This window comes from Delphinapterus leucas, chromosome 3, assembly GCF_059928025.1.
Source record: "Delphinapterus leucas isolate spDelLeu-1000000601 "Yukka" chromosome 3, BTC_Dleu_Yukka2, whole genome shotgun sequence".
Taxonomy (NCBI): Eukaryota; Metazoa; Chordata; class Mammalia; order Artiodactyla; family Monodontidae; genus Delphinapterus; species Delphinapterus leucas.
The window spans coordinates 120,436,555-120,456,807 of NC_143131.1; the positions used below are offsets into that span (position 1 = coordinate 120,436,555).

Genomic DNA, 20,253 nt, shown 5'->3' on the forward strand with positions numbered 1-20,253 from the left:
AATGGAATTTTTTTGGTTTTGTATTTTAGGGTACCACATTTAATTGATTACCCTTTCAGAATAATGGAATAGAAGATATAATGGGTTTATTATCAAAAAGAACAAATTACCACCACAACAATAATAATTTATAAACCCCTTTTTGTGGGCTAAGTACTTTGCTCGTGTTGTTGCATTTAATCCTCACAACGTCCCTCTGAGTAGGTACTCATCCTCTTCATTTTACAGGGGAGGGGGTGGGGCTTAAAGAGATTAAGTCACTTGCCCCGTATCAAACGGTGGGAGTTCAGCCCAGGCAGCCTGACTCCAGACCCATCACACTTAACCTCCTTTGGTAAAAGAGAAGACACACAGCTATATCTTTCTGCCATTAAACACAATTTCAGTTCTTTAATCTCAGCAAAATCGTATCTATCACATTTATGTCTGTATTTTGGATTTTATTGGCATTGAAATTTTTAAAAATTTCTTTAAAATAAATCACATATGCTTATTTATAAATTTGGTTTAATAGTCGTGTAAGAACTATAAGCATAAGAGTTTATACCCAGTTTTATATATTTGTGTGTATTTAGCTAATTTTATAATAAAAATGGCTGAAGTCAACACAGGCAGTCCACAGTATTAAATCATTAACACCCTCAGTGCATTAACACTCTTTACTTTAAATAAAATCCCTTAATAGCCTAAGAGACTGGACATATTTTGATGGACTGGGAGTGAAGAGGTAACAAGAAAGCTCACAGCAGAAGGTGCTGTTCAGAAATGACTCTAGCTGGTTACGAAGTATCAGCAGGGAGTGGGTTATTTATTTTTTCACAGCATTTAGAAGACCAGATTCTACTCTTTCTTGGCCACTATTGTGCTGAAGAGCCTGCTGCCAGTATAAATGCCACTTTATAGGTAATCACTCTTTCCTCTAGCTGTTTTTGAGATATTCTCTATGGCATTCTCCATAATCACAACTGTGGTTCTAGACGTGGTTATAGTTTTATTTATACTGCATAGGACTTCTTAGGTGTCCTAAACCTTAGGATTCATGTCTTTCATCAAAACTGGAAAATTCTCAGTGAAAATTGCCCCAAATACCATCAGTCCTCATTTCCACTCATCTCTCATACCACAGCTCTTCCTTTCATTCTATTTTCCTTGTCTCTTGACCTCTCATTGATCTCACGGTGTTCTGGTTAATTTCTTCAGATTTATTTTTCTGTTTACCCATATTCTCTCTTTAGATGTGTCCATAATATTTAACCCATCTTGTAAGGATTTTTTTAGTGGACAGGAGAGGTATATTTCATCATTTACATTTTTGAACTTTATTGAGATACAGTGTATGTACAGTAAAGCACACCTGTTTAAATTGTACAATTAGATGAGTGTTGGTAAAGGTATGCACACATGGAACTACCACCACAGTCAAAACACAGAACATTTCCATCACCCCTAAGAGTTTCCTTGTGCCCATTTGGGAAGTTTTCAACAATTATTTCTTCATATATTTTTCTCTGGCTCTTTGTCTTTCTCCTCATCCTTTGGAATTCCAGTTTCATACGTAATGAACATTTGGACATTGTACCCTCAGATCTCTGGGATTCTCCTTAATTTTCCCCAGTTTTTATTCTTTCTGTTGTTTGGGCACTTCTGTTTTTCTGTCTTCAAGTTCTCCGATTCTTTGTTCTGCCACCCCCAAATGTGGTTGAGCTCATCTAGTAAACTTTAAAAATTTCAGTTTTTTACTTTTCACCTCTAGAATTTCCATTTGTTTTGTTTTGCTTTAGTTTCCATTTCTCTATTGAGAATTCCTAGCTGTTCATTTGATATTATACCCCAATTTCCTTTAATTCTTTGAACATATTTATAGTAACTGCTTGTCTGTGTTTACTAAACCCAACATCTGGAACCTTTCAGAGTCAGTTTCTATTGGCTGCCCTTTCCCCTGAGTATAGAGCACACTTTTTTTTTTTTGCAGTACACCGGCCTCTCACTGTTGTGGCCTCTCCTATTGCGGAGCACAGGCTCCAGATGCGCAGGCTCAGCAGCCATGGCTCACGGGCCTAGCTGCTCCGCGGCATGTGGGATCTTCCCGGACCGGGGCACGAACCCGTGTCCCCTGCATCGGCAGGCGGACTCGCAACCACTGCGCCACCAGGGAAGCCCTAAGAGCACACTTTAATATTTCTTTGCATGTGTAGTAACTTCTGGTTGAAAATTGGGCCTTGTAGATAGTACATTATGGCAACTGTAGATTCTGTTGTATTCATCTTATATATATGTCAGATATAGATAGATAGATAGATAGATATAGATATATAATTGGTTCTAGTAGGCAATTAACTTGTCTGGACTCCAACTGCAAACTTTGTCACCCTTCTGATATGCAGCCGCTAATATCTGTATTCTTATGGCTTTCCATTGCTACTTTTTTTCCTGATCCTTTGTGATTTTTCCTTTTTCTCTATGATTTGCTGGCTAGTCAAGGATTTCAACAGAGATGGAGGTCATTCTTTTTTGATTTTCTTCTAGGGGTTCCCTTCTGCCCAATTTCTAGCTATTTGGATGGTTTGGGGCTCTGTCCCTTATATTTCAAGCTTATAAGATCCAACTTTCTGGCACCTGACTTGTGCATGGTTGGAAAGTTTACTCAGTTTAAAAAAAAAAAAAAAAGGCAGCAGACTCACAGATAGGGCTGCACATAACTCTGTTATTCAGGAGCAGATTTGTCTCTGGCTCCTGCCCACTTTTTCACCAGGCCGCTTAGGGCCTCCTCCTACACATGCGTAGTTTACCTCTTGGCCAGGGATTTGGGCAGAGTTTATACTCAGAGTTGTATACTCCTTCTGTGGTTATTTTTTGCTGCCAGTATTTTTCCTGTAGACTTCTAGCCACATTTTCAGCCTTGGACTCTGATCTCTGGCACCTTAGCTGGTAAGGCTGTGGTTTTCCACTGCTATTTTTCTTTTTACAGCTATAGCTGTAAGAGTTGGGCATTACCTCAGGCCAGGAAGACATAAACTCTCAATTCTTACCCTTTACTGTGACAATTTTTTGAGAGTAAACTCTCATTCTTCTTCCTCTTTCAGACTGTCTCCAGGGTTGCTCTTTTAAAAAACTTCTTTAAAATCATGTTTTTATCATTATTATCTGTGTGAGTGTTTCACGATCACTTCAGTCGTCTGGAAGTAGTCCACCCATTTGGTTGTTAATTTCAATATCTCTATTTTTCATTTGAATTTCTATTTTATTCCTTTCTGAATTAAATCTGGCTAGGGCCCATGATAGTCTTCTTTTTTAAAAAATTAGTTAATTAATTAATATTTATTTTTGGCTGTGTTGGGTCTTCGTTGCTACACGTGGGCTTTCTCTAGTTGTGGTGAGCGGGGGCTACTCTTTGTTGCGGTGCGCGGACTTCTCATTGCGGTGCCTTCTCTTGTTGCGGAGCACGGGCTCTAGGTGCGCGGGCTCAATAGTGGCATGCGGGCTTCAGTAGTTGTGGCATGTGGACTCAGTAGTTGTGGCTCGCAGGCTCTAGAGCACAGGCTCAGTAGTTGTGGTGCACGGGCTTAGTTGCTCCACAGCATGTGGGATCTTCCTGGACCAGGGCTCGAACCCGTGTCCCCTGCATTGGCAGGCAGATTCCTAACCACTGCACCACCAGGGAAGTCCGATAGTCTTTTAGTTTCTCACATTATAAGTCCCTTTTGAAAAATGTTTTTAACTATGCTTATTTTATGGTCTGTATCCAATTAATATCTAGTATTTCCAGCACGTGAATTTCTTGGGTGTTCAGCAGTGCTGCTAAACAAGTTATTGTGTCTGCTGTCTCTGTCTCATTCAACTTTTTTTAAAATTAATTTTTATTTGAGCATAGTTACTTTACAATGTTGTGTTAGTTTCTGCTGTGCAGCAAAGTGAATCAGTTATACGTATACCTATATTCCCTCTTTTTTAGATTTCCTTCCCATTTAGGTCACTGTAGAGCATTGAGTAGAGTTCCCTGTGCTACACCGTAGGTTCTCATTAGTTATCTACTTTATACATAGTAGCATATATATGTCAATCCCAATCTCCCAATTCAAAAAATGTGGAGCACTTCACGAATTTGTGTATCATCCTTGTGCAGGGGCCACGCGAATCTTCTCTGTATCATTCCACTTTTAGTATATGTACTGCCGAAGTGAGCACTCTCATTCAGCTTTTTATAAGTAGTTTTTGGATTATGGACCAGTGATTGGGAGCGCATTAAACATGGAAAAATAGCACATCCTGATTTGGGGGCTTGAATCTGCAGAGAGGTTTTTGTTTGCTTTTCCTGGCGTCCAGGGAATATCATGGACCATCGTCTTATTTTAATTTCTAAGGCCAGGGGCTCTTAGGCCAGGCATGTAGTATAAATTTGTAGCCCAAATCTACTTGAGCACAGGCTCATGATTATAAATTCTTGGAGGGAAACTCTTCTCTCTCATAATACAGAGCTGAGGACACCCATATCCGTAGGCCAATGGATAGACTTCTTTTCCTTGGTCCATCCCTTCACTGACAGTATAGCTCTCGAAACTCCTGGTGAGCAGTAGTCTTGATAATAGTTCTTGCCTCCCTCCTGCTCAAGAGTCTCCTGTGCACCCCACTTCTCTACAGAAGCTTTTAAAACTTCATCTACTTGATTACCAGAGGCATCAGATGAATCCCCAACAGTGCCAATTCCTACTTACTGCCCTGATTTTTCATTTTCTTATTTGATTTGACTTTCTATTCTGGGAAGTTTTGAACAGAAAAGTAAAAAGGATATAATAAAGACCCACACACTCATCACATGTATTTAGTAGTTAACATTTTGCCGTATTTGCTTTATCTGTGTGCGTGTGTTTGCTGAACCATTGTAAAGTAAATTATACACATCGTGACGTTTTACCCCTAGATACTTCAGCGTGCATCTCCAGACATTAGGCTTTTCTTTACAAAATCGTATTACTATTTTCATGCTTAACAAGTTGTATTCATTAGGGGTCTCCAGAGAGATAGAACTGTGAGAGGTGGGGGCGGGGTGGGGGGAGAGTGTGTGTGTGTGTGTGTGTGTGTGTGAGAGAGAGAGAGAGAGAGAGAGAAAGAACTGAGTAAATGGGAAGGAGAAAATTAAGAAGTTTTACCAGAAAATTCCTTAGCTCAAAAGGTCATGCATTTCTAGATTAAAAGGGTCCAGTGCACACCCAACACAATGAATAAAAAGATCTGCACCAAGGCACATTATTATAACCTTTCAAACACTGGAGGTGTTTGAAAGAGGATATTGAAAACTTCCAGAGAGGAGAAGAGCTGATATTCAATTGAACGGGAATCAGAATGGCATCACACTTCTTCACATCAGCACTGTAAGCTTGGGGGACAGAAGAGCAATGCCTTCATGTTTCTGAGTGAGAGTCATTTCCGGCTAAGACTTTCATACTCAGCTAGACTGTCAACCAAGTGTAAGGTTAGCATGAAGACATTTTCAGGCACAAAGTTCTTTTAAAATAACTTTTCACGTGACCAGTTGTAAAACTACTGGAGGAAATATTTGAAACTGGGGGACTAAATAAAAAAGAAGACTGCGTGAGATCCTGCAGCAGCAGAGCTAAAACAGGAGAGAGGCACAAGAAATCCCAGGAAAATAGTGGAGGAAATCACAGGGAGATTGTCCCACAGGAGGCCCTGAGGGCAGCCTCACAGATTGGAGGGCTTCGAGAGGGACATCTCAGTGAAAATTGAACTGATAAATAATGTGGTTGATTGTATTGAGAGGTTTATTAGAGCTTTTGTCAGAAATTTGGGGGCTGAATTAGTGATGAGAAAGTTGAAAATGAAGGAAATGAAAAGCATACTTGTATAAGAAAAGACATACAATCATCCGTGTGGCTTATCTGCAGCTAATGGTTACATAGTTTTAGTAATGTAAGCATTGAATCTTGTACTGACCAGTAATGTCATGTGAATATACAGGGAGGATGGGAAGGTCACTGGGATGGGCTGGAGGCTATCATATAGCTGGCTGGGGGCTAGGGTAAAAAGCTAAATCCTTATCTTCCATAGAATGAAACCAATAGATACTATTTAATATTGAAGAAAAATCAAGAAATGAAATATCAACATGTTGTTTAGAAAAACAAAGGTAAGTATCAGGAGAGATGTTTAGAAGGAATGAAAGTGGTTGCCTCTGGGAAGCAGGAACCAGGAGTACGATAGGAAAGGGGACAACTGTTTTTTGTTAAAAACCTGTAGTACCATATGACTTTTAAAACAATATACCTACGTTAGTTTGATTTTTTAAAATATTGTTTAAATACAAAAATAAAAAATTTCAGAATTTTAAAAACTCTTTGTAACTAATTAACTGTGACACATTTCATGATGCATTGTAACATTGCCATGTTGGTAAAGGTCTAAGTCATCCTCACTTTCTTCAAGGGCAGGGTGTTCCAAATCTTTACTTCGCATTGTCCAGTGGAGTGGCCAGTAGCCATGCATGGCTACTTAAATTAAAATTAGTTAAAACTAAATAAAATTCAAGCTTCAGTTCTTCAGTCGCACTGATCACATTTCCAAGTGCCCAGTAGCCACGTATAGCTAGTGGCTACCATATTGGACAGCACTGTCCTAAACCACTCTCAGATTCATCCCTTCGTCCAAGCTCATTGCCATTCTTTCTGAGGCAGTATACGGTGGTGATTGAAGGTGTGGGCTTTGGAGTCAGACTACATCAGCTCAAGCATGGGCTTCATCACTTAGTAGCTGTGTGACTTTGAACATATCACATAACCTCTTGGTGCTTCAGTTTCCCCATCTATAAGATGGGGATACTAATAGCATCATCATGTTCTAGGGATTGTAAGAAAGACTGTAACATAATGCCTTTAAATGAAGTGCTTAGCACCATGCCCAGCCCATAGTAAGCACTCAGAAGGTTACCTCTGTAGCTAGTACCATCATGATCATCATTGTCACGCCCTGCTGCATATCTCTTCAGACACTTCTGAGCTCGCGTGCAGTCCTGGTGGACAGTCCCCATACAGACTGACAGCTTCTTATTCCAAGGGCCTGCCTCCCTCTTTTTCTCTGCCCAAGGACTTCCTTGGGTGTTACATGACTTTGCTCAGTCGGGAGACAGAGAAGCCCAGAAATGCCGGGACTACGCATCCAGTGGAAGCTCACAACCAGAGAAGTATGGCATCAATGGATAAGTACCCGCTTTCCTTGTTGGGGCAATTCTGAGGTGTCTTCTCCACTATCTCTAAGAGGCTCCCAGGGGAACTGAGCCCGCCTCCAGTCCACAGCAGTGACCTGATTGGCGATGCATCTTCGTTGGTCCTTTTGCCATCCCTGTCTTACTTTCCCTCCCTCACTTGTGTTTCTTGGGGTCTGCTTCCAACCTGTACCCATGTCACGGTCTCAGGATCTGTTTTGGTGGAACCCGCACTAAGACGGTCATCACCACCACCTTCATCATCGTCATCAGTTCAGGTTCTCATTATCTTAGGGCCAACCTCCTACAGTAGCTTCCTGGCTTGTTTTCCCATCTTCTCTTCCACCCTCCAACCAGACCTATCCCAGTTTAATATAAATGTGGAGTTATGACTTACCTGCTTGAAGTCTCCATTGCTTCCTTCTTGCCCAAAGGCAGAGACTGAACGTAGTCCTGCAATAAAGAACTTGTACAAATTCCCCAGGGCCTACCTTACTAGCCTCACCTCTTGCTAGTTATGCTGCGTACCATCCTTTAAACACACCATTCTCCTTTGCACTTCTAGGTCCTAACACACGCTGTCTCCTCTGATTGGAGTAATAATAATCGCAGTGAATGGTTATTGACTACCTACCCTGTACCAAGCAGAGTGCTGTGCAGTCTGCACGGATTAGTTCATTTAATCATTAACTTTATGAGGAAGGTTTTAATATTCTCCCCGTATTAGAGATGGAGAAACCCAGGCTTAGGGAAGTCATATACTTAATAGCAGAGTTGGGTAATTCCAAGCTGATGCCCTATATTTGGCAGGAAAGTGACATCGCACACATGTAGGTAACTTAGAAGAAGCCAACTTTACTCACCCAGGAGGGAGAGATGGGGGAATAAAGAGAGAAAGGGAGAGAAAAAAAGGAGAAAGATAAAGAGCGTGGGTGATCTGCCTGCCAGTCTACTCCATGCATGTGTGCTTCCAGGGGAGAGAGGGCAAGGCAGGACTCTGCTGTTACCCGCGTTTTCTGGGCCCCTTGTACTGGGAGCGCTTTGCTGGTTCAGTGTGATTACAGCGTTGACTTATTTACAACGTTCATATGACATAGCTGCCCAAACACATGCCAGAGACTTCCTGGGAGATGGTGCATCCATCTCCCTGCAGGTTTTCAGGGCTGCCTTTGACTGTGTACCTGTTACAAGCTAACTCTCCAGTGCCTGATCCATGAACGAGGTGAGACCCCGTGGTCCTGCTTCCTTTTCCCACTTTCCCACCTGGCAGACACCTGCTCATCTCTTCCAACACAGGTCACACACCACCTCTGGGAAGCTTTCCCCACCTCCCCTGGAAAGAACCTTTCCTCCCACCTGGGCTCCCGCTGCACCCTGTACACGTTTGTTTCAGCGCTCTCCCCTGTTGCCTTCTAATGATTTGTTCATATATCATGTTCCCCAGCTGGGGAGCGGATTCCTCATTAGAGCCCTTTTCTCCCTTCTTTCTCCAGTATCTGCTACAATCCCTTCTCTGTAGCAGCAGGAACTTTTCTTCTTTGTTTGGTTGTCAGGAAGGCAGGTCTCTGTGCCGTCTAGAAAAAGGAGTAAGATAAATTCTGAATGGCTATTTTAATCAGTCATGTTCTTACAGAATCCGGAGACAGAAAATAATCTATTATATCTATATTCTCTTTCTGTCTCTTTCGTTTCTTTGTTCTTTCTATGGGGTTGCTATTTGATCATAGGTCTTTTAGAAGCCAGTTACTGCAAGGGTAATGTGGTCGGTCAAGTTTTCCTCATTAGATCTGTGTAAACATTTTTTAAAAATCTATTTTCATACCCAGATTAAGATGTCTCCATCAGGCAGCCAAATCTGCCCCCCTCCAAACCCTGAAACTGGCACCATGCCTGAAGAGTTTCCAAGTTATCCTTCTGTTTTCCTGTCTTGTGAAGGATGTGGTTTTTGGTTGTGTGATTCTTTTTAAGCTGCTTCATTTGTTTTTGGACTGCTTAATAGCATAGCTACCCAAACTTGGACATAAATGTTAAATTCAGAACCTCTGGAAGCAGCAGCACGAAGACACTAATTAGTTCATGTTTTCCATATGAATGGAACTCAAACACACAATCCCTGCTTTCTTGTTTTCTCTCTCACCCTTGACTATGCTGGCAAACCTTGCTTTCCTTTTGGATATAAGGGGATTTGTTGGGAACAAAAAACCTTTTCCTGTACTTCACCTGCTGGATGGAATGAATAAAAGCCTCAGGGGAAGATCTAAATATTTAACAAATATAACCTCAACCCCCAAAGTTTTAAGTCTGGAATACATTTTACAGTCCAGATTTGAACCCAGGCCAGAAACATGCATGCTGATACTGATTATTTGTGTTCTTTGGCAGAGGGTCTAGAGAAGTGATATAAATTCAGTTGTGTGGGGAAGGAAAGGGGGAGAGAGAATGATCGTGTAGATATATTTAGCTTCCACTTGGTTATCTACACGTGCTGGAGAGTGGAGTCCACCTACCTTCCCTCTTCCATCGCTGACCTCTGCCTTGCTGGCTGGCTCAGTGCACCCCATGCTTTCCACTCTTGAGCCTCACTGGCATTGTGCTCCCTCCTGCCACAGGGCCTTAGCACATGCTGGTGCCTCTATCTGGAATGTTCTTCACAGCACACACTCCACCTCTTTACCTAGTCAACTCTTACTCTTCTTGCAGATATCAGCTCACCTCCTCAGGGAAGCCCGCGAAGTTAAATTCCCCCCATTATATATTCTGAGGGCACTGAATACTTCTCCTTTGTAAACACCTGTCACACTTGCAATTTTACATCCCCCTGTATGATCCTTTGTGTGAATAGTTTCCTAGGGTGTGGCATATGTATATGGGAAAGATGATATGCAGGTGTTCATTTTTTTCTTTTAAAGTTCTATGTTTAATAAATACTAAAAAAAAATCTATGTAGTAGTAGCTTATCCCTTTGTGAATATTTCTGCTTACAGTAGGCCTAAAGTAGGTAAAACTGTGAATCCACCTTTCATAAGCCATATGAATAAGAAGTACCGTGATCAGGCAATGGGCATATAGGCAAAAATTTTGGAAGCAGTATGCAAATGACTGAAATTTGGGAAATAGTATGTTCATATGTTTCCCGTCACTAGAACGTAAGCTCCAAAAGAGAGCCTCTTTGTGCACTGTTGTACCCACCAGGCCTGGTGCGTATTTGCGCCGTCATAAATATTTGTTGAAAGGCTGGACAAGTGATTGAATGAACAATTTAATGACTCAACAGGTGCCCCTCCCAGTAACATCAGGCCAGCCGCAGGTCAGATGATTAGAAAGAAGGCCGAGATTTCTCTTGAGGATCATCCATATGGATGCACACAGTAGAGACAGGTTGGAACTTTGTAGACTTAGAACATTCAGCTTTGGATACCCAAAGACTGTGTAGGGTCACGGGGCTGTGGGGGACCTTTGCAGTTACCCTGCTCAGAGCAGTGCCTCGAGCATCCTGGATAAGTGTTATCACAGGCAAGCTTCTCTGATAGCAGACTCTGTGATGAAGCTTAGCATGCCAGAAGTTTATTAGGGATCTTAGGATCAACACCTGTAGGAAGGGAGGAGGCAGGACAGGGCAGAAGGAGAAGTTGAGGCAGTCTCAATGTAGAGGCCTCAGCTGACTTTATGAGAAGGTCTGAAGCTGGAATGATCCTTCAGGGCTGCCCAAAGTTGGCCGGGCAGTTATGTGCATACGCAGGCCACCTCAGAGGGGCGTGCTCTTGGGCAAGGCAGCTCTCCTCACCAAGGCCATCTACCTGCAGGTAATACTGTCAGCAGCTGGGAGGGTCATTTCTGAAGGGAGACCTGGATGATGCCTCACAGAGTCGACCATAGGTGCCCGTCCAGGCTTCGAGGCGGGTGTGGCAGATGTCAGTCACTGTCTGTGGATGTGCTTCAACCATGGTTGGAATGGCTGTAGTTGTTAGAAATGTTTTCTGCTTTATACTGAACCAAAAATCGCTTCCTCGTCAAGTTCCAAATACCTGTATTCATTTTGGCTATGACGAAGAAAAACAAAATGAGCCTTGAACGATCTGAAGAGAGCCATAATATCTCATTTTAAATCTTCCCTTGACTGACCTCACCTCATTTCTTCCACTGTTTTTTTGGCATATGCTTTTCTGGCCCCTTACTCTTCGTCTTTTAGCCTCCACGTAACATGTTTTAAATTTGCGAAACTTAATATGCAGCATCTGAAATGAGACGCAGTAGCCCAGATGTGGCCTAACCAGCTCAGACTGCAGTAGGACAATTCCGTAACATAATCTGTGCCTTACAGAAGTAAGCTTGGAGGCAGTTAAGATTCTTATGTCTTTTTCAAATGAATTGCTGTGAAGGAACCTCTCTCCAAATGTAAGTTCATGAAAACAATCACTGGGAACCTAAATGGAGACTCTAAAAGATCATTTTAAGCCCCATCATATTACATAGTGTGTATAGTCATATTTTAATAAAAATAATAGCACATGTTTATTGAGTCCTTATCATATGCCAGATATTGTGTTAAAAATTCTTGCATGTCTGCATCTCATTGGAACCCCCCAACAAGCCTGTGAGGTTGGTACTATGTGGTGTATCCTCATTTTACAGAGGAGGAAACAGAGGACAGAGGATTAAGTAACCTGCCCCAAGTTACCAAGTCAGTAGATGGAAGAGCCAGGACTCCAACTCAGCCAGTCTGACGCCAGAGTTACCTTCTTCTGTATGTGGGTAGTACTTTGGTTTGGGTGATTTAAATGAGTGACTGACTTAACAATATCTAAAGGAAGTACCTTGAACATACAGAGAAGCTTAGAGGGCTTTAGAAAGATGGCATTTTTTAAAGGGACAAAGCTGAAAAAACTTGATGCTTTCATGTAGGGACTTTCTTCACTGCTGTCAGAAGCTTTTTAAGGGTGAGGACCGCATTTGTTCATCTTCTAATTGTGCCCAGCATGGTATTTAAATCATGTTTTGATACCGGAGCTGGACCATGTAATCATTTCTCCTTTGCCAGCAACCAACTTAAGGTTTGTCAGTAGAGGGCGCTGGAGGGCCACTGCGAGAGGAAGGGGCTTTTCCCTGCGGTTCTTGTGCTTTTCTTCTTGCTCCTGTGGCCCAGTGGCCACTGTGCAGCTTCCTGCTGGAGACCTAGTGGTACACGACCTCCAGTGAGTGTCACTGGCACCCCAGCAAGTTGCTTCCGGAGTTTCACCAGTGTTCCAGTGGGAAGCTCCCTGAAGCACCGTAGTGAGATACTCCATCCCCTGTGGGCCATAGCCCATGAAGTCTGAATCTCATTCTCCAGAGAAGGGCCCCTCGCAAATTTGTTCCTCCTTGAATACTTTCCTCAGCCTTGGGGATAGTAACTGCTTCCTACATCTGCTGTTCCATTTATCTTCAGAGATCGCTTTACCCCTTTGTAGTCAATCCCTTTTTACTAGTTACAAATTCTTTCCATTAACATTTTCCTGTTTAAATTATTGCCATGGTTTCTGTCTCCTGATCAGACCCTGACTAACCCAGTGCTAGACGCTCAACAGGCGGTGGGTGAATTAGTGGGGAACTGAGGAAAAATGCTTCATTTTCAATTTATTGCTGCTGTTTATCTTGCGGACTGGACTGGATGGACTAGACTTCTGCCGTATCGAACTCTCCCCAGATGTTTAAGTTGCTTGGGAGTTACATATTTTCAAGCAATCTGTAAAACCATCTCTCTTCTTCACTCCAATTAAATATTATGTGACATGTTCCAGTAGCACCAAGGATAAAGAAACCAGTTTCTCTCTCATTTGTCCCCTCTGCACAACCACCCTGGATTGGGTTTTTATCCTGTATTTAATCAGAAATAATCTGGCCAGTGCTAAAACAAACACCACTTCCCAGGTCAGATTCAGGGATCCTAATGCAGGTGTTCCTATTTTGAGAATGCCATAGATTTTACCGTTCATTTCTATAGGAATTGACTGAACTCTGAATGCAGTTGACATTCTCAGGCTATGAGCAGTCCTGCTTCTACAGTTTACACAAAACATGTTAATACGGAATAACATTCCTATAACTTATTTTGGAGAAAATGTTTGGGGCTGAGGCAAATCAGTAAAATAATCTGGCATCTTGCTCTTATGTATCTCTAGGTCACACAGAAAATTTTTCTCCTAAGGCAGGAAAACATGAAATACGAAAATCACAATGACATGTGTTTCTGTGATGATTTGCACAAATTACCTGCCTACAGCTACATCCCAGAAGCTGCAGCCAAGTGCACCAAATCCTGACACTGAACACAGTTCCAAAGAGGGAATGCCCAACCCTTCATTAAGGCTGATAGAAAAGCACATCGGGGACATGGTGAGGTTTTGCTTGTTTATATAATAAAACAGACACCAATGTTTAGCTGCTGAGTGTATAAATTTAGCCTGCATGACAGTGGGAAGCCAAGAAGGAAGGAAGCAATTTGGGAAGTACGCCCTCCCCACATCACAGACATTCTCAGACCCCTCAGAAGACCCCAAAACACCAAAACAAGGTCCTACAATATATGCGTTTTTTAAAGCAAATCCACTCTCTGGCTTCAGGCTGTGTGTGACCTGGTTTCTCTCTTTAATTTTATAGCTATTGGTGGAAAGCTAACAGTGTAGTATGTCATGGTCCATATGTCAACCGCAAAGTGGGTACCATGTTACAGAAAGATCCCAAGACTCACTTAGTACATTTCCCTTGTAACCTGAGAGGATATTCGATGAATCCTTGGGATCTGGAGCGGCCGATGTCAGATCCCCACGTCTCAGGTGCTAAGTTGTCTGCCTAGATTTTAGAGTAAATTTTATGTATGGTGGCAAAGAGAGTCTTTCTGGGGGTGAAGAGCAGGTTTAGGGAGCCAAGTAGGAAGGAGGGGCGGTGTGCCACTTTTTATGAGCTATCATTTCAACTTCTAACGCTTGTCAAACAAATCCTTAGTAATTTTGAAATGGAAAGCATACACGTCCCACTGCCTACCTGGGCTTCTTACTTTGCACTACTGCTCCTGAAAAGCATTTTTTTAATTTGTGAAAGTCGAGTTAAGGGCACATCTTTGTTTAGTGTGTCACTTTTACCATGCTTATTAATATGCTAACAACCCAAAAGCGATTAAGGATTTGGGATTCCCCTCCCCCCTTTGCCACAGGGCAGGCAGGACGTCACTCAGGGAAATATGAAAGGTGACTTCGTTTATATTTTTCTCTTTGCAGTCCAGTTCAACCATAAGAGGCCAATTCTCAGCCACCCTAACCCCCCAAACATTTAGGGCATAGGGTTACACTTTTTGGTTGGTTCAGCAAAGATGGGAATTTTTGAATCTCTGAATAAGATATAGTCTGGTAGCAATGATGTTTATCTTGTGACTAAGTCATGAATGGTATACTCTTTTTTTTTTTTTTTTTTTTTTTAGGTAGATAAGAGCGTCATTTCCAAAAAGTGATGGGGGCTGGGGAGGATGCTCAGAGGCCCTGGGTTTCTAGTCTTTTCCTGGCTCAGTCCACTTTTCATGTATTGTTTAGAAATGGTTACGAAGTAGGGATTGTTGGGGCTAGAGAGAGGAATGAAGTGAAGACTGTGGGAGTTAAGGAGGGAATGACCTCAAGCCCCAAAGTGATGAGAATTCCGTAGCAGGGGAGAGGGTCAAAGTCTCCGGGGCTCTGAGAGCAGAAATCTGCTAAGACCAGCATTGGAGGCAGCAGTGGCTGCCCGTGGGGTCTGCATCATTGCATTCATATTGCTTTAGTAGCAAACCAGCTAAAAGAATTCACGATGCCCTCAAAACAGGTGGTTCGTGGGTAACAGGATGTCCCCTTGTATTGTTTATTCAAGAACAAACCGGGCCTTTGAAAACACTAAAGTCATAATACAGGATCCTGGTAGGGTCTGGTCATCTTAGGGAAGAAGAATGGTTGCATTAAGCCAGTGTTTTTCAAACTGTGGTTGTGACTCTGAATGTCATGACCCCATTTAATTGGTCTTTGGCCAGCCTCTTTTAGGGGAGTGTAATAGAAAAATCTCAGAGCATTTCATATATATAATTTTGTGACATTTTTTGGTTTCAGTTGTGTGTATTTTAAAGGTAATATATGTGCTGGGTTGGAAAATGGGATAGAAAAAATGTAGTTCTTACAGTTGCTCAAGCTCCAAAAAGTAGAAGAATACTGCCTTAGGCAACTTTAAAAAGAAAAGGAGGGATTGATGGTGATATAATTCGTTGAGTGAGCAAACACCGCCCAACTGTTTTTTATAGATGCATGTGTATATGTGAGCATGCATGCATATGTAAATGTGTTCATATGTTTGCATGTGTGTGAGTGTGCATGTGTGTGATCTGATTCTGCCACAATGTCTAGGCAACGGTGTACTTCCTCCTAAGAATAAGAAGTCATAAGATTCAGGAGTTTATTTGAGGAGATGTTTTTTAATGTGATAATAATTTCAGAAAATCTGATGGGCAAACCTCTAGCCCCACATCAAGGTCCTGGAGATGCAAGAGATGCACCTCTTGCCATTGACTTAAAATTGTAAATAAGTCCTTAAAATTTTTTTCAGGTCACTGTGTTTTTGCCGAAGCGCAAGCTGGTCAGCTTTACAATAGTAGCATAATTTCATATGCTACAGATGAAGAAATAGTGTCGGCTGAGTTAGTTATGGTCCTTGGCGCTTCAGGGGACAAACTTCCTGAATATATTTCCCTAATGGATCCCTAGAAAAGCACCATGATTGCCTTAGGTTTCTAAACAAAATGAAAAATATTATTCCTATCAGCCTTCAAAGTTTCGTATCTGGTAACAAGCTAAGTGTAGAAAACCAAGCAGCCACACCTCAGGGATGCTGGCTAAGTCCTTCAATAGGAAGATGAGACATGATGATGCTCAAAAAGTCAGAGAGACATTATCCCCTATAAGTGGAACATTTATTAATATTTTTAAGGTGCAAAAAAAAAAAAAGAGAGAGTGATGTAAAATGACAGGCATCTTCTTCTTCAGAGGTCTGCTTTGTAGCCCAGGAACTTGGTTGATTTGAACAGTATGTTCTACAAGGCTGAGGGCCTGGGCTCTGTCTCTGACACAAAGCAAGGACCCTGATCTTCATTAACATGTGATGCTCCAGTCAGTTTTTTGTAAGTCCACACTGTTGGCCTTACATAGGAGGCTTTAATTATCACCCCTGCCAAGGAAACAGATCTCCACCACCTCCACCACCACATTGAAAACAATCCAAAAGCATATACGTTCCTGATGCTTTGTATAGAATGTCAGGCAATTCATAACAGTTGGCCTGAAAGTGAATCCACACGAGAGGCATCTGATGGGCAGATGGCTCCAGGACTTTCTCAAGGGAGAGAGAGAGCAACAGGAATGCTCCATGTTTGAGGAACGAGAACATGTTCAGAACGGAGCAGGCAGCTGCCACGGACTCCCTTCTTACAAGATCGGACAGCCTTTTTTTTCCTGATTTGAAAGTGGTCCCCCTGAACTGACACGGTTCTGCAGTTGAAGATTTAGGTTTACCTTGCCATGTCCTCTGACACTTCCATAGAGGTTTATCTTACGCTGGGGGTTGCTCATTCTTCCAAAACCTTGGTTTCTGGGCCTTGTTGTTTATTCAGCAGGAACCTACAAAGTCTCTGTTTTTACTTGACTGAAAGAAATGGATCCTCAGCATCTTGCGTCATAAATATAATGCCCTGGGAGAGAATACAGCAGCAAACCAGACAGACAAGGTCCCCAGGAGCCCCAGGACCCAGTAAAACGCCTGGCACACCGTTGGCACTTACATATTCATTGAACAAATACAGGAATAGCCACTGCGCTGAGGTTGTCAAGGTCACAGTAGTATTTCCTCTCAATGCCTTGGGTCTCTGCAACCACAGACTTCCATCTCATCTGTTAGCCACAGCTTTCATTTTTTTTGGCCAATCTTATACTTGAATTTGATTCATACACTAAAAATTATGGACCATTATAAATATCTTGGATTTCCTCTGTGGGTACCTTTTTCTGGCCAAATCTTCATAGTCAAGAGATGTCAAGCCACAGTGCACTATTCCCAACTTGCCTGCAAAGATTTACTAAAATAAAATCAAATTGTCTTATCCAAGTTACAAAAACAAAAACAGTTATGAAACGTTTTGCTGTACAAATGCAGAATGATATAACTGTAGCGTTAACGTGTTTCAGTTCCACAATTGTAGTATCACACTGAACTTTCACAAATTGTCATTTTTCTTCCATTCAGAATAGTTCAGTTACTAAGGAATTACCTTTCAATTGATAATTACTGCAATTGATCATAAAACATGAGCTAGCATTCTCATCAGTTTTTATGCACAATTATATCATTGCTTAAGAATCCCCATTTGCAAAGGAAAATTTATAATAGCACAGTGGAAAACAAAGAAAAATCTCATTTTCTAAGGTAAATGTAGTCTAAGTAGTAGATAATTGAGGAGCTTATATATCGTATCCTATTATTATCATTCTCAGTTTAACTGCCTTTGAGCTATATATTTTTAAATGTGACTAAAAGGCATAGTCTCACAGTAAATTTAAATGGCTTATTAAAGGCCTTTACATGGCAACAGTATCATGTCAGAGATGAATGGTATTTCTAATTTGCTAGCCGCTTGGGTCAGGTTTACTTTAAGCAGGAAGCATATTTATATAAGTAACCGTCACACACATGGCGTCCTGGGAAAAGCTGTTTGTGAGGGTTTAACATTTTTGAAGTATGCTTTTGTATATCTTCTAAATGGGCATTTTACAGGCATTGGGCCAAAGTGCCTTCAACCCCGACTCCCTAACTCAGGCATAACTGCTGATGCTGCCTGAGTGCGGGAAGATCCATGGGACATGCATTTTTAAGGGTGTGGCCGGGAGGGTCGGGGTTTGAGCCCCCTTCATTTGAATAACGCTTTTAGGGACTTTGCTACTTAAAGTACGGGGGGTGGGGAGAGGCAGCAGCATCTACAGCACCTGGGAGCTTGTGAGAAATGGGAAAACTCTACGGCAGACCTACTGAACCAGAACCGCCCATATGATTTGTAAGCACTGCCCCAGGACCCCAAAGCCTCCGCTTTCTGGTGGCCAAGCACAGGTCATGGCATCCCCTTCTCTTTCCTTCTCACTTCTAGAATCATCCTCTTTGGAGGATAATGTCCCCTCAGCCCATGTTTCCCTTTCTCATCACTCCCACACCCACTCCCCAGACCCAAATGAATTTCCCAATACCCAGAGTCCTGGCTTTTATCAAGAACCTAGTTCTCTTCTCCACCTGACATCATCGAGGGGCTTCCTGCTGCCGAATAACCTTGGGGAAGTCAAGGCATTGTAAGAACTCGCAAGGCTTTGCCTTCATTCTGCTCTCCTGTGCCTGAGCCTCTCAGCCTTCATTCATTGCGCATTGAGATCCCATCCTTCTAAGCTGTCCGCTAGAATCCAGTCAGTCTCCCCTTGCCATTTGAATCCCTTCTGAGAGGGGATTTATTCATCCCTGTTTCCACTCATGGAAAGCTGCCTTCCTCTAACGTAGCCATAGCTTCTCTGCTAATAATCGTGGGGGATTGAAAGGATGAAAGGGAGTCATGCCAGGTATTCAGGGGACTTGCGGGCGGGGTTTACTCTGTAGAGGGAATTGCATGCAGTTACAACCCACTCGGCAGCCCTCTGCTCGCACTTCATTTGGTTCCACCCGTGCATTAAGAGGCTCAGTCTGCATCAGATGCCCAGAGGCAACTGGACTTCCAAACCAGACCCAGACTGGCCAGCCAGTTGGCCCCTAAAAGCCATTTGGTCCCTCGGTTCCAAACTGTGCCAGGGTGAAGGGCTTTACAAAAAAAGTGAACTGGGCGTTTAGAAGCACGTTACAAGTTTAGGCTCTGTGGGCCAGGGGTTAGGGCGGCCAATGATCAAGGGTACAATTTGGGGTCAGTCGGGTGAGGACCCCTTCGGGCTCCTCTGGAGTGATCAGCACCCAGCACAGATTTCTTTAATCAGAGGAGACTGGCAGGGGGAGAAACAAGATTGCTTTCTGGCCGTAGTGAGTCCGAGGACCGCGTTTGCAGCTTCCGTTCTTCTTGAGACCAACGAACCAATTCTTTTCTGCATGCTTCTTGGATGCGTAGGTGTTGTAATGGTTTTCCTCCAACCTTTCCAGGAACAAACATTCCTCATTGGGTGTCTGCTAAAAAAAATAAAACCAGGAAAGAGTAGAATGATTAGTGAGTGGTTTTAGATCGGGTTCCTCTGTTTACTGGCTGTGTGACCTTGGGCAAATTAGTGAGGCTCTCTGTGCTTCGGTTTCTTCTTCAGTGACATTGGGAAAATAACGGAACCTGTCTCTGAGGATAGAAATGACGACTTGGGACGGGACCCAGTACGTAATGAGCCTTCAATGTACATCTGCTATTATGTAAACTCCCCTCACATCTGCTCTGCTCAGGACCCTAGAGTCTCCCACTTGGGAAATCCTGAATGACTTTAAGCACCTTAAGGGTAGAGCTGGGTCTTTTGTCTCTGCAGAGGCCTGCCACCTAGGTTTGACCATGAAAAGCGTCCAAAATGGGTAAAACCAGACTGTGATGCAGTGGGGCATTCTTAAGTTTGGTCTTGAAGAATAAATGAAAACCTACCAATTATACTTTACACCCTTGTGATTTTCACCAACAGTATCAGGGTTTTACTTTAGTGTTGTTATGAATATAAATGCTTGCATGAAATGTGTCCTAAGCATAAAACACGTCCTGGAGCTTAAAGGATTTTTTTTTTTCAGTGAGAATAGATTTTTTTTTTTTTTTGCTACTTATCAAAAGAATGGTACTTGTAAAAACGAAAATCACAACTTTACTTTAAAAAAAGAAAGAAAAAAGAAAAAATCACCACAAAGCGCACCCACCCAGATATAGGCACCTATTAACAGTTGATGAACGTCCTTCTGTACCTCTTTATGTATGAGCACACAGAGAGACATAGATAGGGCCATATCGATAGAAA

The 20,253-nt window shown here is 42.4% G+C and overlaps 1 protein-coding gene and 1 non-coding gene across 2 annotated transcripts in view; both read right to left on the minus strand.

Annotated features, from left to right (window-relative positions):
• Positions 1 to 4,078: 4,078 nt before the first annotated feature.
• LOC115803335 (U6 spliceosomal RNA) lies at positions 4,079 to 4,185 on the minus strand. The gene has a single exon (XR_004024015.1). It is a non-coding gene; the product is annotated as a U6 spliceosomal RNA (small nuclear RNA).
• Positions 4,186 to 13,061: 8,876 nt separating this feature from the next.
• Positions 13,062 to 20,253, minus strand: part of FGF1 (fibroblast growth factor 1) — a 97,136-nt gene continuing 89,944 nt past the window's right edge. The window contains exon 4 of the mRNA XM_022589994.3: positions 13,062 to 19,444. Coding sequence (XP_022445702.1) covers positions 19,250 to 19,444 — 195 coding nt within the window. The 3' untranslated portion in view covers positions 13,062 to 19,249. The remainder of the gene's footprint in view (positions 19,445 to 20,253) is intronic.